The sequence below is a fragment of the Ursus maritimus genome, unplaced genomic scaffold, assembly GCF_017311325.1.
Source record: "Ursus maritimus isolate PB19 unplaced genomic scaffold, ASM1731132v1 scaffold_25, whole genome shotgun sequence".
Lineage (NCBI taxonomy): Eukaryota > Metazoa > Chordata > Mammalia > Carnivora > Ursidae > Ursus > Ursus maritimus.
In genome coordinates this window covers 30105821-30126275 of record NW_024425008.1, presented here as the reverse complement: position 1 = coordinate 30126275, position 20455 = coordinate 30105821, and the positions used below count along the sequence as shown (strand labels likewise).

Sequence of the window (20455 nt, the reverse complement as noted above, 5' to 3'; positions counted from 1 at the left end):
GGAGCAGCAGCTCGGCCCCAGCTGCCCTGTGCCGCAGAAGAAACTGGGCCCGTGTCTAAGGGGAGCTGTGACAGCTAGGCCAAATTTTAAACACCGTGCAAGCCAAACAAAATCCAGCCCGGGTCAGATTCATCCAGCCCACAGACCTCTGACTTCTAGACTTCGGCGGGACTGTGGAAGCAAGAGCGCATCAGGAGGGAAGGGGTTTAAGGCTGCCTGTGGGGTCGGGGAGCTCCTGTGTAAGGGACACAATCTGCTTTAAACAGGGGAAGGTGTCCTAGGAATATTCAAGCCACTTACATATATGCGAAGTGAAGTTCTGGACATTATTAATATTGTTCATCGCTGTTTTCTTCCTGTCCTTTCCCCCAGAGATGGAGGAGAAAAGCTTCTTTCATCCAGCACTCAGTCAGCGGCCTCTGCCTGGAGGCCGGGCCCGCCCAGCTGGCGACCAGCAAGTGCCAGGCCGACGCCCCGGCCCAGCAGTGGCAGCTGTTGCCTCACACATGACGGTAGCCCGGGGCCTCCTGTACCTTTTGCATGAGACTTTGGGACTGGAAGCGGGTTAGGGTGGGGGAGTGTAAAGCAGGCCGTTCCCATCTCCTCACATTTCTGCCGGAATCATCAGCAAACACCCCTGCCACGACACACGTTTCTCCAAATCTCGTTCGGGGCGGGCACAGGGGAGCGGGCCCTGATGCCCCGGCCACCGTCCCGGCCTTGCCCCAGAAGAGAAGAAGGTCAGGATGCTGGACTGCTGCTGGGCAGAGACTGGGCAGACCCCCTGGCCCTTTGTCCCCTCCTTTCACCCTCCTGGGCTCCTGGACAGTGTTTGGGGGGCTGTCCCCTGTTGGCTGGGCAGAGAAGGACAGAAGCCCACACAGGGCCTCTGCTGGGTCACAGGGCCTACCTGTGGGACCGGCATGAGAGGAGAATGTGGGCAGCATGGATGGGGAGGCTGAGGGCCGGACGAGGGGGGGCAGCTCGAAGGCAGGTGGAGAACAGGAAGGAGGTAAGAAGCTCTGTGGCCTGTCCCAGGCAGGGGCCGGGTTGAGTGTGGGAGGGGTGGGATCTGGAGCAAAGGATGGATAATTTGCAGAAGGACATAGATGGAAAAGCAGCCAAGCACCGAAAGAGTTAGTCTCTTCCCGACAACCCGTAGTCCTTCCCCTGCTGTGTCCGTCCGCGGGCATCGCACCGCACTCCGGTCCCACGTTCCTAGCAAGAGGCTGCAAGGGGATCTCCATGGGCAGCCTTGGGACCCAGTTTATTAAACAGATCCCGCTTCCGTTTGGCCATGTGTGGGCCAAGACCTCTTTCTTGGGCCTTAAGACCAGCTGGTACCCTGTCCCCTCTGCCTGGGCCCATGGTGATGACCCCGTGTGGGCAGGCCACCACCGTGCACCACGGAGCAGCCCCATCCTCGTTCAGACTTTGTGAGTCCCGCCTTCTCAAAAGCCTTTGCCTCTGTAAATACAGCATTTCGGGGTTGAAGTAGCTGGTAAGAACAGGACCTCCCTTCTGGAGCTGAACATTCCCTAAGACCTTAGGGAGTAAGTGCTGGAGGCTAAGCGTCCTCCTCACCCCTCCCCACTGCAGGAGGGAGGCCTGAGGGTCAGTTCCCACAGTGAGCAGGGAGGCGGGCTGGCGGCTCCTGTGTGTGCCAGAGCCCCCAGTTCCCTTCCTTCTCACCGCCACTGGGCCCGCCGCCCGGTCTTGGAAGCACTTCTGCTATTCCCCATTTCCTCTTCCCCAACCCTACCGGCTCAGGCAGTGTGATCTTTGGCAAAAGACCAGGGGTATGAGGACCCCTGGGCATCCCCCTCCCAAAGCAAATCAGCCTGGGACCTCTAGGGAGTTCATGGATTCCAGAGGGCCTGGGAATCTCCAGAAATTGTCCCCCAAATCGTGCATGTGTGTGTATGTGCATTTTCCTGGGGAGAGGGCCCCCCCGGCTCGCCCCGGCTTGCAGAACTCCCAGACCCCCAAAGGGTCTGAGCTCTGCTCTGGACTGCAGCGCCCATCCGGCTGAGCCGCCACGCCCCTTCTCCCTCCCTGGCGTGCCTAGACTGCTTGTTCCTGCCATGCAGCCCTCAGGCCAGCAGTCCCACCATGGGGGGCCTCGGTGGCTTCCTCTCCCCCCTGGCTCTCAGCAGGCCCTCTCCAGCAGTGCTCCTGGGCCCCAGCACGGGCCACCATTTCCCGTCCTCTGTCGCCGTGTTTCCTCCACCCCATCTCTGTTGTGCGTGTCCCCTCCACAGGCAGCGTGAACCCTTGGGGATGGGGACGGGGGCACAGCTTCCCTCACTAACTGTAAGGGGGGTGCTGCTCAGAGAAGCCTCTGAGAGCCCCTTCCCTCCCTGAGGTCAGACTGCACCTGTCAGCCGTCCTCTGTGGGACTCAGTTCTGTTCCTGCTGTTCCTTCTTGACCAAAGCATGTGCCACTCGCTGTCCCTGAGGGCCTCTTCTTTATGAAACACACACCTGGAATAAAACCACTTCTCACATGTACATGTGCACCAGCGCCTTTCTCACCCCGAAGCCACCCTCCCCTGCCTCATGGGCAAGTTGGGGCCTCGATTCTGTAAACCTGAAACTGAACGCGCTTGGGTCTCCCCCCCTCCTGTACCTGACAGCTTGTTCCTCAGCCTACATGCCCCACAGTAACTCAGGGCGTCCCGGATGACAGGCTGGCAGCTGGGGGTGGGGGGAGACAAGCAGGTGTCCCTGGTGCTGGGGCAGGCTGGGACCAGAGCCCAGCTCCGTGGCCTCACGGCAGGACCCTACTCGGGGCTTTGAAGTGGAAAGCACGGGGCTTTTCCGAATGCTGCCTTTGCCAGCCCCCTCTCCTTCCCTGGCAGCCCTGACCCCCCGGGGACTGCCCTTCCCTGCCTCGACCACACAAGAAGGCGATGGGAAAATGCAGGCGGGGCATCTTCCTGGGTAGAAACAGCAAAATAATTCCAGAAGAGTCCTATCAGCCTAGCCTTGTTGATTGGGTACCAGATGCTCTGCCTCATGTTTCCATGGAAACCAATGGAAGGCCCCACCACTCCTGTGATCAGAAGCTGAACCCACCCAGGTAAAAACAAACACTGCTTCGGTGCACATATGAACCGTGATGGGCAGGCCAGCGCGCCTTTCCTGCACGCGGCCATTTCTGCCCCACCCCCACTCCATCTCAGGGCTGCTCATCCGGGGTTCCCAGAACTCCTGGCCACCATGCCCCTTGGCTGGTGACAGTTCCAAGCACACAGTGTGGTGGCAGAGCCCAGCTTGGGCTAACCGGGCACAGGTAACAATTTACTGCAGACGTCTCTGGCTGTAGTCTGTCTGTCCATCCTCTCCAGGAGCACATCCCATGGCCCACCTCCTCCTTAGGCCTCTGTCCTGGCCGAGTTGGGCCAGCTCTCCACATTCCGTCTGTTTTCCTTCCCAGCCTCCAAGGGCTCTGGTGCTGCTTCTCCTGGGTCGTTTTGTCTTGCCCTCCTCCAAACCTACCTTTCTGGAGGTCCATTTTCTCTTCCACCCCCTTTTTTTCTGGAAAGTAAGACTCGGAGCCTTTAGCCAGTTCCTGGAGGGGTCAGCAAAAACTCTCAGGCTGGCCCTTAGGAACAAGGAACTTACAGAACACAGCAGAAGAGTCTCGAAGAGCACACGGGTGGGGAGGGCAAGAGGGATATGGGCATGAGGCCAGCATCCCATTTATCCAGCAGGGAGGGGTTCCTCCATCCCTGGGCCTCTGTAACTTGCCTTCGGTTTTCCAGAGGCTCGGCCCCACACCCCGCAGGGGAGGGCTTTCCATGTGCAGTTGGGAGAAATGACTTGGGCAACACCTGTCTTCCAAGGGGTCCAGCAACCCCAGGCCTGCGGAGAATCTTCCATCATTAAGTGGGTGTGGTCCTCTCCCAGCAAGGGAACAGGAAAGGAAACCGAGAAAGGAGAAGCTACAGTTGGTGACACCCACAGCTTCACTCCCGACAGTGCTCCCACTGTCCCTGGTGTTGCCGTGTGTCCCTACCATGGTTGAGTCTGTTTCCTCCAGAGCGAGGGAGGGGTCCTGGAAGTTTCTCACCTTAAAAAGTCTTCACTGCGGGGCACTCAGCAAAGAGCTCAGGTGAGGCAGGTGGGGCCACCCACAGCCGGGCTGTGTGGGTCACCAGGAGGGTGAAGGCCCCAGAACCATCTAAGGACGGCCCTCTGCCACAGGACTCGACCCCACGAAGTGTGAGGAAGTGTGTAGATGGAGTGTGGACCCCAGGGCCCTCGTCAGCTGGTCCATCCCTACTCTGCCACTTACTGGTCATGTGGTCTTCAGTCCTTTACATCATCCCTCAGCCTTGGGGTCCTCATGTGGAGGAAGGGGTCACTCCTCGCCCTGGAGGGGTTGTGTGAGGAATGATTAATTCACGAGTGCAAGGCATCGCTCTAAAAGCCTAGTAAACATGCATTCGTGCCACTATTAATAAACACTTTTGGAGTGCCTGCTATGCACTAGGCACTTTACCAGGAGGGGTGAAACACACATAAACAAACAGAAACTGTCTCTGCCCTTAAGAACATTCTAGCAGGGGACATGGATGAAGAAACAGGCCCCTGTGATACCACATGATAAAAGCCACAGGGAAGGCAGGAACGATGGGAGCAGCAAGGAGGGGCCTCTTGCTGGGGGCTGGGGGCCAGGAGCCTGATGTTTCCAGGACAGCTGGTGGGAGCTGGCCATGCTAGCCGGGCTGGTGGCTCAGCAGGTACAATGAGTGGCCTGGGCTTGTCACCTCAGTGCACACAGCATCATGGGGATGTAGACCCACGTGTAATCATAGAAGGATTCCAGAAGGAAGCTACGGCAGCCATTTAAACCCAAACAGATAAACCTTTTCCTTTTTGAGCTAACGACCATTCCTCCAGGGCTCAGTCTTCTTTGGTGAGGGCAGAGGAAAGGATGGGGAAATAGGTGGCCTGGAGAATTTGATGATTCTTACCTGGAGAGAATGGATACACATGACCAGGTGGTATTCCAGAAAGACTTGTTTTCTCCATCCTCCTTGGTTCAGATTCTCTCTGATCCACTCAAGCCATCTGAAAACCAAGCCTGCCTTTCAACAATTTGTCTTTCAAATGCGTGTCCTCAAGGTTCGGCCCAGATAAGCTGCAGCGATCAGGCGAGGTGCTTGTAAGCATGTTCAGCCCCAGGCTCCTACCCAGACCTGCTGACTCCAAATTTCCATGTATGCCCCGTGGCCTAGCTGATACAGCTGCACCTGGCGTGTGCGACCCTCTGAAGCAGGAGGCAGACCTGGATGCCCAGGGAGGAGGAGCCGCGCGGGGGATACTCGGGATGAGCCCCAGCTCTGCACTGAGTACCCCGGTACTGACCTCCCTGCGAGTAGGAGAAGCCAAGCGGAAAGAAGGCCACCCCTGCACTCCTTACCAGCAGATGCATGTAGGAGCGGATGTGTGAGCCAGAACCGGCTCCCGAGGAGCCCAGTGCCGGAGAGACGCCCCCAGAGAGGAAACCCTCATTTGAATAAGAACCCAGGGCTGGCAGGGGAGTCTGGGTTTCTGGGTCCGGGACCAGGGCGGAAGCGTCTCCAGAGGTGGTTGCTTAGGCCTCCCCTGGGGCCTCTCCCCACCAGCTGAGTCAGAGCCCCCCCCCACCCCGCTGAAGCCCCCAGCTGAGCTGGAGGCAGCTTGCTGATGTGCGCGTGGCCCGGAGGCCCTGTGGCACCCGCAGACTCAGCCACTCACGTTGGCAAGGGCGGCCTGGCCCCGGGCTGACTGCTCTCCAGTGGGGGCAGGAGAGCAGGGGCTTGTTAAGGGGGGAGCAGTGGGGGCACCAGGTGGAGCAGCAGAGTGGGCCAGGGGCTTTCTCCGGGGTACACAGTGAGACCCCAGCCCCGCGCTCACATCCTGCGGGGAGACGGATCGCCCCTCACCTTCCAATGGATGCCAGGCGGGTGAGCAGGCGTGGACAGAGGTCTAAGCTCCTCGGGATGCCTCCCGTGGATCACGCGGTCTCTTATACCCGTGGCATCTTCACGAACATCACCGAGCCCACGATGAGGTGCTGAGCGCCTACGCCAGAGGATATAAAATGGGCCCAAAGAGTCCTGTAAACCCCTGATGGTCGAGGCTGTCCACGGTCAGACACCAGACAGCCAGGCCAGCCTCAGCTCCCACCCTGTGATCCAGCCACACTCACCTGCGGCGTTTCTGGAAGTTGCTTCCTGCCTTCTCGTGCCTTCGCTTGCGGTTCCTTCCTCTCTCTACCTTGTGTCTCCATGGGTCGATGCCACCCACTTTTCCAGACAAATGGCTACTTCCACAGGAAACACTCCCAGTCTCCCACGTGTCTGAGGGCATCCCTCCAACTTGTTTCTTCAATGTCTCGAATGTTCCTCTCCAGCCACAGTGGTCACCTTCCTCCATATGCTGTGATGAGGACTCGTCTTCTCTAGTCCTTATCTGCCCTCTCCTTGCAGTTGGGCTGTAGCTTTTGGATCACAGGACCCACATCTGTCCCCGCAGCCACAGCTCGGGGCCTGGCTCTCAGAATCACAGTAAACGCTGGCTTGCCAAATGAATGAACTCGCAGATTCTCACTGGGCTGTATTTTGTTTTGTTTTGTTTTGCCGTTTGGTTTTAGTGACAAGGCATTTTTACGTTTAGGAATTAGGACAATGTATACAGAAAGCACTCAATTCATATTTGTGCATTTCTCCTTTTGCTTCTCCCTATAAGCTTGATACCTTCACAACTCTACCCTTCCTACTTATTAGTTGTCTCCAAGCCCTCATCAGTGAGGCGCTGGTGGTGCTGAGGGCTGGCACGGGTTGAGCATTTCCTGGTGCCCAGAACTTGATACTGCTACAGGCGCTGGTTCCCATCACCCCCTGCGAGGTAGGCTCTGGTGTGCCCACTTCCCGGATGAGGAAGCAGGGGCTCGGTCAGGAGAAGAAACTTGCCCAAGGACCAATAGCGAGGTTTAAACTCGGTCCCAGACAAATGTGCGTTGTGTGGTCCCACAGACCAGCAGCAGCTTCTGGGAACGTACTAGCAATGCAAACCTTGGGCCGCACTCAGACCTACTGAATCAGAAACTCGGGCCCAGAAACTCAGGTGGGGCCCAGCCACCTGAGTTCACCCAGCCCGCAGAGGCTTCTGGTGCTCACTCGAGCTTGAGAGTCACTGGTTTGGTGACTAGGATGGGTCCTGGTCCCCTGACCGGAGGGCACAGTGGGCCTTGCTCCGCTGAGCAGCCTGCCTCCCCCAGAGCCCCGGGCTGTGATGGATCTTTCCGGGGCCGGGGGTGGGTGGGCGTGAGACGGGGCCAAGGCTTAGCTGCTGAGCCACATGCCACGTGCCAACCTCGCTTTGTGTGATTTATGAGTTTCTGCCCCAACAGCAGCCCCAGACGGCTGACACGGTAATAGAAGAGCCCCCACGCCAGAAGATTCATTAATCAAGGCATCAGTGCCGCGCCCCCCAGCCTGCAGGAGGGGCAGACGCTTTACCGTGAGTTCTGTGGCTCTGTCCTTCCTATGGACCGTCTGACGGAGGACGTTCATAGCCACTCCTATCACGTACTCGCCAGTCGCTGCGCCTCCCACATTTTCACTCCTTTAATCCTCCCAGCAGCTCTGCCAGGTGAGTATTCTCATTATCACCCCGTTTCCGAGCTAGGAACTGAAGCCCGGACAGGCTCACACACCTGGCTGCGATCACCCGAGCAGGTGGGGTAGCGGCAGCGTTTGAGATGCTGGAGTCTGGCCCAGGCTCCTCGCCCCGCACTGCGCTTTATGGCCTTTCACGTACGAGCCCGCAGCCTCAGACCCACCCCGACACTTCTGTACTGTGCTGTCCCCGTCTTGCACCTCAGGAGGCCCCACGCAAAGCTCTCCGTCTCAGTGCAGAGCCCAAGACGTGCCCCCCATCCTCTCGCAGCTGATTCGTAGAAGTCCTCAAGCAGCAGGGCTGACTTGAAAGTTCCTATAAGCCAATGCGTCCCTCGCAGTTCTGTTTGGCGGATTGACTGTGGGCCGGCAGGGGTGGAAAGGAGAGTTCCAGCCTTGCGGTAGGAGAACAGTCACTCCAGCTCTGGCCCAACCATCCATGAGCTGGGTGACCTCCGGCGAGCCACTTAGACTTCCCAAGCCTCCGTGTCCTCAGCTGGAAAACGGGGCTGACGTGGGGGGAGATCAGATGAGAAAATGTGCTCAGGCCTCGTAAACTGGAAAGCGTGTGCAGCAGTCTGGGAAAGCGAGGGAGTGTTTCTCAGACCCGGGGCAGGCTGTGGATTTTCCAGATGCTAAGGCCTGTGCCAGCCATCAGAGCGCGGTCACGGGGGACTGAAGGGTGGGAAGCTGACTAGCAAAGAAGAGGTGAGGAGTCCAGGGGTCCACCTTGTTCCTGAGGCTGCTGATTTGCCTATGAAAACTCTTTTGGTGGCTCTTCCTTTTACCTCTGAGAAGCGAAGAAAAGTAGATCCCGCGGGGGAATTGATGTTGCAAGAAGGCTTTGAAAACCTTCAGACTAGTGGGGTAAGCTGGGATGGGAGCCAGGAAGGAGGTTGAGGCAGGAAGAGTGGCTCTGTCTGGGGTCTCCAGAGCAGAGCTGCCCCCTCTCTCACCCGCATCCCCCACCCGACATGGAGTAGGGCTCCCTGGGCCTGCCGCACGGAGCAGAGGAGCTGGGGTCTGGGAGCTTGCGGCCTGGCCACTCTCAGAAGGCCTTGGGGAGGATGACCAAGACACACTGTTGAGAAGGCCCCACAGATCAAGGACACAGAGAAGACCATGGTTGGGAGCCCCCTTCCCTGCCTAGGGCTCCCCCTGCCTGGCAGGAAAGAATGAGCAGGGGCTGTGGAGCCAAACCTAGAGCTGAAGCCTAGCTGTTTCTCCTAGTAGCTGGGCCACACGTGGCAAGTTACTTTCCCTTTCTAAACCTCAGTCCTCTCACTGGGAAAACAGAGATAATACCACCCACTTCTCAGGGGGGTTGTGCAATTTGAACAAGCTGACAGTTGTGGAGGGGTTGGAATAAAGAAAGAAAAGGGGGCCCACTGGCCAGTGGAGTGCCCACCCTCTTTGAGGGGCTATTTGTCTTTTCACAGCTGGACCACCAGACCCTCACACAGAGAATTTGGTCACTAAGTGTTTGTGAATGAGTCAATGAGTCAATGAATGAATGAATGAATGAATGAAGCTCTGTGTGAGGCAATTGCGTCTCCCTGGGAAGGCCTTGACTCCAAGCTTAGCCCCCGCCTTCGCCCAGGGTCCCCAGGACTCCAAAGGGGGCATGTATTCGAGAGAGAGACGTGTGAGGCTGGTTAACTTTGTGCACTGAGGAGTCCTGGCAGGCGTGGAACTGAGAGACGGACAGATGGATGTCCTTTATGGGTAAACACGCTGGAGAGCACCCCCGAGATTCTCCACCCACATCCTTAGCCCCTGGGCCAGGGGCCCTGCTAGAGGTTCCCTGAGTGTCCACGCTTCCGCCTTCGTGAATCAGGGTTGTGTCGGAGGTGCTTGTGTTTTCCACACTTCCACTAGCCTGCAAACTGCATACAGAAAGAGACGTGTCCACAGTGCCTAGCACGTGCCAGGAGCTCCGTAACCGTGTGGTGAATGAGTAAAGTAGTCTAACAAAACTGCTCTTCTCCCCGAGTGCCGAGCAGCTCTGGTCTTGGAGCACAAGGTCTGGGATGCTTATCAGTTTGTTCTCAGCTTTCTCTACTAATCGCTGTTGATTTGGGTTTTTAAGGAATCAGATGAGGTCTGACTAGCGAAAATTCCTTCTCATCAGGCACAGGAGACCCAGCATTTGCAAGTTAATGGCCAATCACTGCCTGATTGAACAATGCATGTGAGGACAAGGGGAAACAGCGGAGATGATGGGGCAAATTCAGATGGGGATGCTCCGACCTGGAGAGAAAAATGCCTTACATACTAATGAACGTGTCAAAGGCTAGGGCAGTGAAAACTGCAGGCTTGGAATTATCTAAGGTTTTAGTTTAAACTGGCAGCAGAGAGAAAGGACGAAGGCTTCTCTGAGTACCAAGCTGTGGTCTTCCTGAAGCTTTGGTCCAGGGCCAGGGCTCTGCTCAGGATGCGGGAGTCTTTAGTTTATTTGCATACAAATTGCTAACATCAACAAAGTCTTTGCTCAAGCAATTTTTAAGTACAATGTTATTGCTTCCCTGAAGGCTGTAATTCCTTGGTTTTTCTCTTCAACATTCTTCTCACTTAGTAGCCACTCACATTGACCCAGATCTTCCGGCCCAGGAGTGTCGGGGAGAGTGGAAGGAGCCAAAGGAAGGGAGAACAAAGAAGGGACCAGGTGGCTGAACAATCAACCCACTTTTCGGGACCCCCACAACTTAACACAAAGGTGTTAAGTAGTATTTTGTTTAATTCTCAAGCCAACTATTACCATCTCCATGTGTAACAAGGAAACCAAGGTCAGGAAATGTTCTATGAGTCGCTCAAGGTCACACAGCCAGGAAATGGCAGGGCCCGGACTCCGAGGATGTCTGGCTCCTGGAGCTACATTCTTAAACTAACGGTCTCTGCAAATCACTAACCTTTTACATCTCTTTAAACATAGAAGACAGTCCTGTTACAATTTTTTGATAGTGGGGACAGGGGTTATTGACTTGTCCCTAAACTGTTTTCAACTCTGAGTGTGCTGGGGAACTTTCTGGAGTTATCACTGGGGTACGGCTGGCTTCATAATTTGCGGGTTTCAGTGTAAAATGAAAATATGGGTCACCTCGTCCACAAACTATTAAAAGTTTCAAAAATGACGACAGCAGAGTGGGTCCCTCGAAGACCCGGGCCCTGTACAACTTTTAAGAGCATAGGTTGTGTGCCTGTGAAGCCAGCCCTGAGTCAGGGTTCTGGGTAGAACCTGGCATTAGGTCTGGCACATGATAAACATGAAACATGTTGGCTAACTGAATGAACCCATTCAATAAATATTCACCTGTTACATACATACCATGCCGTGTTCTAGGCACAGCAGATACGGCAGTAAGCAATACACGTACGTTCCCTCATCCCATGGAGTGTATATTCTAGAGACAGAAAAACAAGCGAACCAAAAGACGTACCAGGTCATTCCAAGATACTAATCGGTGTAATGCAGAAAATAAACAGGGCCAACGTGATTGTGTTGCTAGGAAGGGAAAGGCTAACTTTAGATGCGGTAAGAGTTGGTGTTTGAGGCAAGACCTGAGCGATGGGAGCCGGGGCGAGGATTCTCTGGGGAAGAGCGTTCAGGCAGAGAGAGGGGGAGCGCAAGGCTTTGGGGGGGGTTGGCATGAATGAACAGATGAGTGGGTGGGGTGGCTGCATCCGCATTGGAGTCCCTGCATGGTAAGCTAGGGTTCCGAGCTGTGCCCCTCCACCTGGGACAGTCCCCTGCCTACCTGTCCCTCCCGTCTCTGCTCCTTACCCTCTCAGTGTCTGTGGCAGTCTCCTTGGAATTCCGCAGAAGCACCAACGCCTGCTTAGAGGCTTTGCACCGCAGATCCCCTCCCTAGGACACGTGTCCCCCACTCTGTCTGGCTCTTGCTCGTCTTTCAGATCTCAGATGCCGAGCCTCAAGGGCCTCTGCCCATCCAAGCTCCAGTAACTCAAACTATGGTTCCCTCCTGAGAAACCCTGACGACATCCTTCACAGCGGTAGCCACGTCAGTGTCTCGCCTGGCCTGTAAGCACCACGAGGGTGTCATGGACAAGGGTCATGCCGATCTCATTCACTATGAACCGCAACCGAGGTAGTAAAGACAAGTTGATCCCCAACCCCCCCCTTACACTGGAACCAGTGTTGACAGGCAAGTGCGGGTGAGAGTAGCTCCTTGATGCCATAGCTCAGTTGATTGGCTAAACGATGTACCAGTTAGTCAACAAACACATACGGAGAGCCAATTATTTGGAAGGTGCTAAGGATTACAATATGAGAGATATAATTCCTCCTTCAAAGAGCAGAGATTACTGAGGGAGGTGGATAATTCCACACAGTGTGATAACAGCCATGATGGAGGATACTACCAGAGCTCAGAAGCTAGATAAGTGGAGGATTTGGTGATCAGGGAAGGCTTCCTGGAGGTGGCGATGCCTGAGTTGAGCCTTTTTTTTTTTTAAGATCTTTTTTATTTATTCGACAGAGATAGAGACAGCCAGTGAGAGAGGGAACACAAGCAGGGGGAGTGGGAGAGGAAGAAGCAGGCTCATAGCAGAGGAGCCTGATGTGAGGCTCGATCCCATAATGCCGGGATCACTCCCCGAGCCGAAGGCAGGCGCTTAACCGCTGTGCCACCCAGGCGCCCGCCTGAGTTGAGCCTTAACCTAGCATTAGCTGTTAGAGTGTGTGGGCCTTGAGGAAGCAGACATGCCCATTGAAGGAAGGGAGTGTGCAAAGGCATGCAAGAGATCTTGTGTCATACTCATGGAGCTGTACAAAGTGTGGCCGGAGCAGGAGGGAGGGGGACTGGTTGGAGCCAAGTTTGAGGGGTGGGCAGGTGCTAATCATGAGGGACCTTGGGTATCAAGCTATAGATTTGGATTTTATTTTAAGAGCGACAGAGAGCTTTAAGAATTTCAAGCAGGAAAGTGACAATCAGATTTTTCATTAAAGAAAAACCTCTCTTCCATAGCGGGATAGAGGACAGACTGGGAGAGAGTAGTGGGGGGCACTTGTCACAGGCCCACCCTTCCTTTCCTCGAACGCGTGCCTTCCCTCATGCTGTGAACCAGAAGCTTCCATTTGGTTACAGACTGTATTAGTTATCTATTGCTTTGTAACAAATGATCTCCCCATTTGGCGACTGACAACAACTGACATTTATTTTCTCAGAGGTTCTGTGGGGCAGGGATCCAGAAATGACTTAGCTGGATGGTTCTGGCTCAGGGAGGCCATGAGGTTGCAGTGAGGGTGTCAGCCAGGGCTGCGGTCATCTCCAGACTCAACCGGGGCTAGATGGTCTGCTTCCAAGCCTGCTCACAAGGGCCTCTCTGCACAACATGGCAAGCTGGCTGCCCCCAGAGTGAATGTTCCACAAGAGTGAGAGAATACAAAGATGGACATCACAGTCCTTTTATAACTGAACACTGGAAGTGAGATGCCATCAGTGCAGCGGTATTCTATTTTTTAGAAGAGAGTCATTCCTAAGTGCAGGCCTCCCTGAAGAGTAGGGGTTTCCACTAGGGCACAGCTCCCGGGCATGCAGATCCCTGGGGGTCATTCGGAGGCTGCCTACCACACGGATCCCCCCCTCTTCCTTCAGTCAGGTGACCCAGGTGGGCCAACCAGAACATTTCCCTGGGATTTGTGAACTCGACCAGAAAGATGAAATCTGAAGGAAGCTCGGAGACTGTGGACAGCCATGTTGCCGACTAAGTGGACAAAGCTGGTCTTTGGGACAAATGGAGCTGACACCTAAAGGGGGAGGGACAGAGATCAGAAATGGTAGGCATTCCCGACTGCCCATGCTTCTGGTTTGATTTGACCCTGAGATTTGTCTGTGCTCTGGCCGTTCCTGTAGTTTGGACTATGACCCAATCGACTACAGCCCCTCTGTTGCTGCCTAAGCCATGGTCGGCCGGCCGCCCAATGCAAGACAGAGCTGTTCTGGATGGGGGCCGTGAGGAGGGCTGAGGAGCTCCGTCTGGAGCTGGCATGTGTCTTCAAGATGAGTGCCTGCTCTTAGGGAACAGAAAAGTTAACCTACCTACATGAGGAACATTTGTGTTGTTGGCCTCCTTAACTCTGACCGCGTTACCAGCTGAAGGCTATAACCCCTGCACTCAAAGCATATGGACTCAGTAGAGAAAGACCTAATTTTGCAAATAGGCAATGATCACCATCCCCTTGGGGACTGGTTGGTCCTTGATGAGGAAGGGACTGAAGGTAGCATGACAAAATCAGCTGTCAAGTAGCAGCCTAATGAGTCCTTCTGACTCCTGGCACAGTTCCCTTGGCCCCCTGTAGGACGGCTCATGTCCCAACCAGACTGAGGACGATCATGGAGATGGGTGGAGCGGCTTGAAATTGGGCGTGCAGAAAACACATGTGCTCTTCTCTAACAGGAGCGACATGTCACATACAGTGACCCAGCCTGAGGCTGGGCAGAGCTGGCCGCTTTGGAAAACCTGGCTTTGTGCAGCTGTCAGGGGTGGGCATGCCCCCTTTCACATTGGCGCTCGTGTCCAGTCAGAAGCAGACTAGGGAGATGGCTAAGCGAAGGTGGCTAAACTCCCCCAGGATTTAGCGTGAAGCGCTGACTCTGTTTACAAGCCTGAAGGAAGCTCATTAGCATGTGTCAGAAATGTAGCTTCGGTGGCTCCGTGGCTCGGGCTTGCAGACGGCCAGCCTGACCCAGCCACCCAGCACAGCCAGCTCCCTGAGTTCCTCCGCCCGAGTGGCCCAATTGTAGAGCAAAGGCTTCATCTGTGACCCAAATCTGTCCCGCTGGGAGAAGGCGGCATTTGCTCTGGCCGGGCTCAGGTGCTGGGGAGGGAGCTGGGCAGAGTTCCAGGCTGGAGAGTAGTGAACATGAGGGCGGGAGGCAGAGGACTGAGGGACGGGCTCCTCGCCAGCCTCAGAAACGGCGTGAGAGCCGCGCGGGAGTCAGGACAGGATTGTCACCGCATTCTCAACTGGTTTTTGTTTTTAACTTTTTCGAGCACGTAAAAAAGCGAAGGCATTAATAACACCGCCAGATTCGACAATGATCAATTTATGACTAATCTTGTTGCATCTCTATACTTCTGGATTATTTTGAAACAAATTACAGATACTGTGTCATTTTATCTGAAAACATTTCAGTACCTATTCTAAAAGGTACCTTAAAAAAATAACAATACCATTGCCAAACCTAAAAAACGTTGCAATAATTCCTTCACAATGCTGATGGAATCCATACCGGTGAGAGGAGGAGGCAGGCTCCTGCACTCCCTTCTTTTTCACCCTTAATTTCTAACAGGAACAGTGGATCAAATGCAAAACAATGAAAAAAAAAAAAAGGCGATGTTGAAGGATCAAGGCAAAACAAGATTATGACCACACCAGGATTATCACCCATGTGCTTCACAACTTTAGTAATTTTACTTTAGTAAATTTTTTTTCTTCAAACTTAATTTAATTAACATATAGTGTATTACTAGTTTCAGAGGTAGAATTCAATGATTCAAGTGCCCTCCTTAATGCCCATCACCCAGTTACCCCATCCCTCCAACCACTTCCCCTCCAGCAACCCTCAGTTTCTTTTCTATAGTTACATCTCTTATGTTTTGTCTCCCTATTTTTATCTTCTTTTATTTTTTAATTTTTTAAAAAAAAATTTTTTTAAGTAATCTCTATACCCAACGTGGGGCTCGAACTCACAACCCCGAGACCAAGAGTTGCACACTCTACCGACTCTACCTGCAACTTCAGTAATATTAAAACATTTCTTGAAATAGCTTAATAGAGAAGGTAAAGAAGACAGCAACCCTTGCATTTTTATCAGGCCTTCTGATGTTTCCCAGGGCTACAGGACAGCCCATTAGAGAGCCAGGTGCTGGAAGGTGAATAAGATTCTTTGACCAGCTGTGGCTGGACTGCCAGAGGGTCCTAGGCCTCTATAAAGGTACAGGGATGACTTTATATATGAATTTTTCTCGACTTCTTTCTGGTAGTATTGTTTTAAATATTTCTGAAGAACAAACTTAAAGTATAACATATATATGTTTTATGTATATTATATACACACACATACATATGTAAATATGCACAAAATTCTTAAGAGTTCGTTTTGTAATAATAATCATAAAGCTTTACATTTGTCCTGAGGATTAAGATAAACACTGAAAATGAGATGTAAACAGCACAACTGCTGTTAGAGCCGCCAGTCATATAAATGTTTACCATGTGAAATCATCTTTATGGGTGAGCAAGTTGAGAAAGGCCCATGAGGGAGTGGCACGGCACGGAAGGGGGAGTCAGAGGCTAAGTGGGGGGAGGTGCCCACGCAGAAGGTGGCCAGGTGGGGGCTGTCTGAGCCCTGGTGGGCTGTCCACGGTGGGGGTAGGGGAGCCTGAGGGATCCTTCCCTATCTATGGCCTCTCGGGACAGCCTGTTCTATGTTGAGCGCCAGCACTGACTCACTGCTGGGTGGTCCATGCAAAGAGTGATACAGAATCCTTTATACAAACTGCCCAGTCTCAATATCTCGGTTGGTCAATTGCAGGGATTACCGGGCAATATTACAGTGACCATCTGTTCACATATGGGCACGCCGGCCTCCAATACTCTACTAAGTAGAGATCATTAGCCTTTTACATGAAGGAAAGGTATAATTTCTCAATCCAACGTACTTGAACAGATCCAGAGAGGACCTGGCTCAGAGATATCACCAAATGCTGGGGAATCAAGACTTCCTACCTCGAGAGATCCCAAAGAGCTGCATCAGGGCTACATACTAATGAGCATTTGCCCTCGGTGGCCTTTCAGTACCTGTACCTTCAGATCCTTTCATAACACTCCTCTGAAGGGGCAGTATGAGGTTAACTCCCTGCCCCCTGCCCCTGCCGCCGCCGCCGCCACCCCCAGCCCACCCCCAGCCAACCGCAGCCTCCTACTGGGACTTGCTTAAAAACTGGAAGGGCCTTATGGTAATTCCTCTTGGAATTGCATTATAGGTGAAAGGAAGTGGGTAACCATGCTTCCAACACAATCTGGGCCCAATGTCAGTGTCAAGGACAAAGCAATCTCCAGAATGTCCAGGGCCATTGGGGAGACGTGGCCCAGCATTGTTAAATGCTCCTCAAATTGTTCACTCTGGAGCAGGAACTAAAAGACTCAAACATACTCTTTCTTCCTCAGACTAGGGGGGCAATATAATTGGCCAAGCCTGGGGGGTCCTAGAACAGAGTAGGTAATCCACAACAAATGCCAGTAAGTGAGTTAGAGTTAGATTTCCATGGCAACCCATCAACCTCAGGCTTCCAAGGAAAAAACCATGATCTAGCCCATTTTTCTTACAGTCCAAAGACCTTAAATTCAAACATCTGTTGACAAAGACATAGGGCCTGTCTCAGTTAAGTGATATAATCAGTCCTCATTAGCCTTCTCCCCACTCTCTTGAAAAGCATAAAGAAAATTACCTTTGGCACAAGGAGGCTTTTAAGCCAAGCTCTTCACAGCATGCCCCAAATTGAGTATCTAGTTAAAGCATATAATTGTAAAAAAGAAAGAAGTATGCTAGATAAGTTGACACGGGATCTCTAAATGTAGCTGAAAGGACTACTACTGTCTTCAAAGGTAAGACGTCTTTCTTAGATCAGTCTTCCAAGGAGAGAACGATGTAGTACGGGAGACAGGAAAGTGAATCACTAAGAAATTATCCCCTCTCAGGTTTCTATCGCTGAAATTCCCCTCAGACCATCATGTAGCCTCTTCTAAATTCTCTCCCGAATTTCTTCGTGATTTCAGTCTCTCAGCCCCTTCTTACATCTTAGCCCATCACTCACTTGCCTTTGTGTGCAGTCTGGAGCTTTGCTGGGTTGTTTTAAGTATAATGGCCATACAATGGTACATTAGCTTCAAAGTTAACCTTTCCATATCATGCTTATTACGTATGATTATGTATATATTATAATAAGTTTTTAAAATCTTAGATCCATGCCTTCCGTACATTACTTATGTACATGGACAAATTGCCTTTATAAAAAAAAACAAAAACACCTGGCCTTCTAACTCATCATTCTATATTACCCCTTCCTTCTTTCAAGTTCTCGTGAACTTTGCCTTCCCTGCCTAGTCTTCGCTATTTCCTGGACTCTTCACCTGCAAATTGGTTTTTGTCTTCATGGTACACTCCTGAAAAAAACGCCTAATTCCAAATCCAAAGCCTTTCTACAATTCCTCATCTTACCTGTCTCGCTGAAAAATTCTCGTCTTGGTTTCTGGGACATGAAATTCTCCAGTTTTCCCATCTAGTCTACACAGAGCACTGAATTTCATCCTCCTAATGCAGATCTGACAGGTTTGCCTTAAAAATCTTTAAAGATTATTCACAGCCTACAAAGTTAAACACCGTAGCTTCATGTTCCAGGCGTCCCACTACTAGCTTTCCTGGCCTTTACACCACTGCTCTCCTAAATACTCGGTTTACGCCAGCCACAATGGCTTCCTTGCTGTTCCTCAAACATTACAGTGTTTACTACCTTGTTACTTCTCCTGTTCTAGTTTCCTATTTTCCAAGTTGAGCCACTTTTCAAGGCCCAGCTCAAATGTCACCTCCTGCATGAAAGTAAACTAAATGTGCGTGCCATCTTGCACTTCTTAAGTATCTGTGAAGGATTAGCAAAACTTCTGCTCTATGGCCAAATTTGACCTTGGGTTGACTTTCTAGCTCTATTCTTAAGAAAAAATATGGTGGAATATATTACTAGACAAGATCGTTGATGGTAAAATGTCCTCTGATCATTAATACTAAAAGTGAGTGAAAACTACAAATTCCTGGTGGGTGGGTGGAACTTTGTGCTTCTCTGAATACTGTGACTTATAACTGGGGCAGGTCTCTTGGTGACCTAGAAGCTAAGTCTATGGAGTTCTGACAAGAGATGGTGGCTCCTGTTGGTACACAAGGCTTCTAGGCCAGTGCAGCTCTTGCACCTGAGCTATTGTTTGTGTGTGCAGAGAACGATTTTTGGATTACTGCGTGAACTGCCATGAGGACGACTCCGATGGAAGAGAAACACTCCATAATGCTGGGCTGACAAGCTGTTTTGTGTCCCGTATGCTTTTGATTAAACTGGTGACAAATGAGACCTATTCAGGTCTTATGAATCTAAAAAGCTTCTTTTGACAGGCACCGGAGAGTCTTTATCTAGCTCACAGCTATTCGTTTTGTGGGGGCTCCCTACTCTCCTCAAGATCTGAGATTAAGACCATGTCTTTTTCGGCAGTAAAATCTTTTGTGGTTATGCTGTGTTATCTGGGTGAGGGACTTGAACAGTCTGAACCTATTTTCTCACCATTAATAGAGGAACAATTACTTCCAATCTCAAAGGGCTGCTGTGCGGATTAAGTAAGATGTATGTAAATGTTTCCTAAGCAGGAAATAAACGATATGCCTAAGTGGTATAATGTTAGGAGCTTTACACCAACACACAGATTAATAGTCTTTCTTCTAAATGTATCTGTACAAATGTTAATGAAATTTATGTAACAGTTCATTTATTTCTGCCGATTTTCATTCTTGATCTTTGAAAAATTAGTAAAAACAAGTATGATTAAGGAAGGGCCAAACTCATACGAGTATGATGTCATACTAAGAACTGCCCTGTCCTCTTTCTAACCCTGTCTAGTCTGCTGCTGGAAGGAAAACAGGCTTCCAGCATTCCCAACGCAAACGACAGAAGATACATAACTTGTCCAAACAATGCCCAAGGTGTTTAGTAAGGTGCTGCAAATATTTTAAGCCCAAAAACTGCTAGTGAAGTGAGACAGTTAAAATCCCCCCTTTACACTCCTGTAACCTCTTAGATCAAATGCTGAGAGAGAAGAAACATTGTCGAGAAATATCTTAGAAATGCTCAGGATATAACACAAGATGGATAAGAGAACCAAGAATTTTGTAATTTGTAGGTTTCACTTGCAGGTAGCAGTGTAAAATATCATTGTATGAACAGAAATCAGACCTGTTTTACTTGTGGTTGGGGAAAGGCCACACAATCAATACACCAACTCCTTAACAACAGGGGAATGGTGGCTACAGCGTGGCCAAACCACTGAAGGTTTTATCACAGACTTCACCTCCACAATGAAAGGTACTTCTGCTCCTTTTCTGTGTGATGCTGGACATTTATATCTTAACCCTTATATATATATATTATTATAAGCCACATTTATTCTTCCTTAAGCCTTATAAAATATGATCTGAAACACTGCTCCCTTCCCCTTTGCTCTCACCACCCAACATCTAGGACCCAGATGTTTTCCACTTTCCTTAGAAAATCATATTTTCCTTTCTAAGCCCAATATTAGAAACTGTATTGTATCTGAGTATCAAGGGGTCGCATTCCCCCCAGATGTGCTCTAGAATATTTTTCAAAAATTGAAGACAAGATCCCATCTGTTATAGAAATAAAATGATGCTGGCAGGACAGACCAAATGAAAAGCAACACAATCTTACTTTTGGATCTATTCCTCTTTCACTGAGAACATTTTAGCTTTAAAATCTAGCTGATTCAGTGAAATATTAACTACAGCTATACTTAACTTAATAAGGCACCCTAATTTTATTTTTTAAAAGATTTTATTTATTTGAGAGAGAGAGAGACCATAAGCAGGGGGGAGGAGCAGAGGGAGAGGGAGAAGTAGACTCCCTGCTGAACAGGTAGCCCGATGCGGGGCTTGATCCCAGGACCCCGGGATCATGACCTGAGGCGAAGGCAGACACTTAAC

General features: G+C 51.4%; 1 protein-coding gene across 1 annotated transcript in view; it reads left to right on the top strand.

Annotated features, from left to right (window-relative positions):
• Positions 1–2511, top strand: part of GALNT16 (polypeptide N-acetylgalactosaminyltransferase 16) — an 87998-nt gene extending 85487 nt beyond the window's left edge. Inside the window, exon 15 of the mRNA XM_040641728.1 lies at positions 373–2511. Within this exon, the coding sequence (XP_040497662.1) occupies positions 373–510 (138 nt within the window). The 3' untranslated portion in view covers positions 511–2511. The remainder of the gene's footprint in view (positions 1–372) is intronic.
• The last annotated feature ends 17944 nt before the right edge of the window (positions 2512–20455 follow it).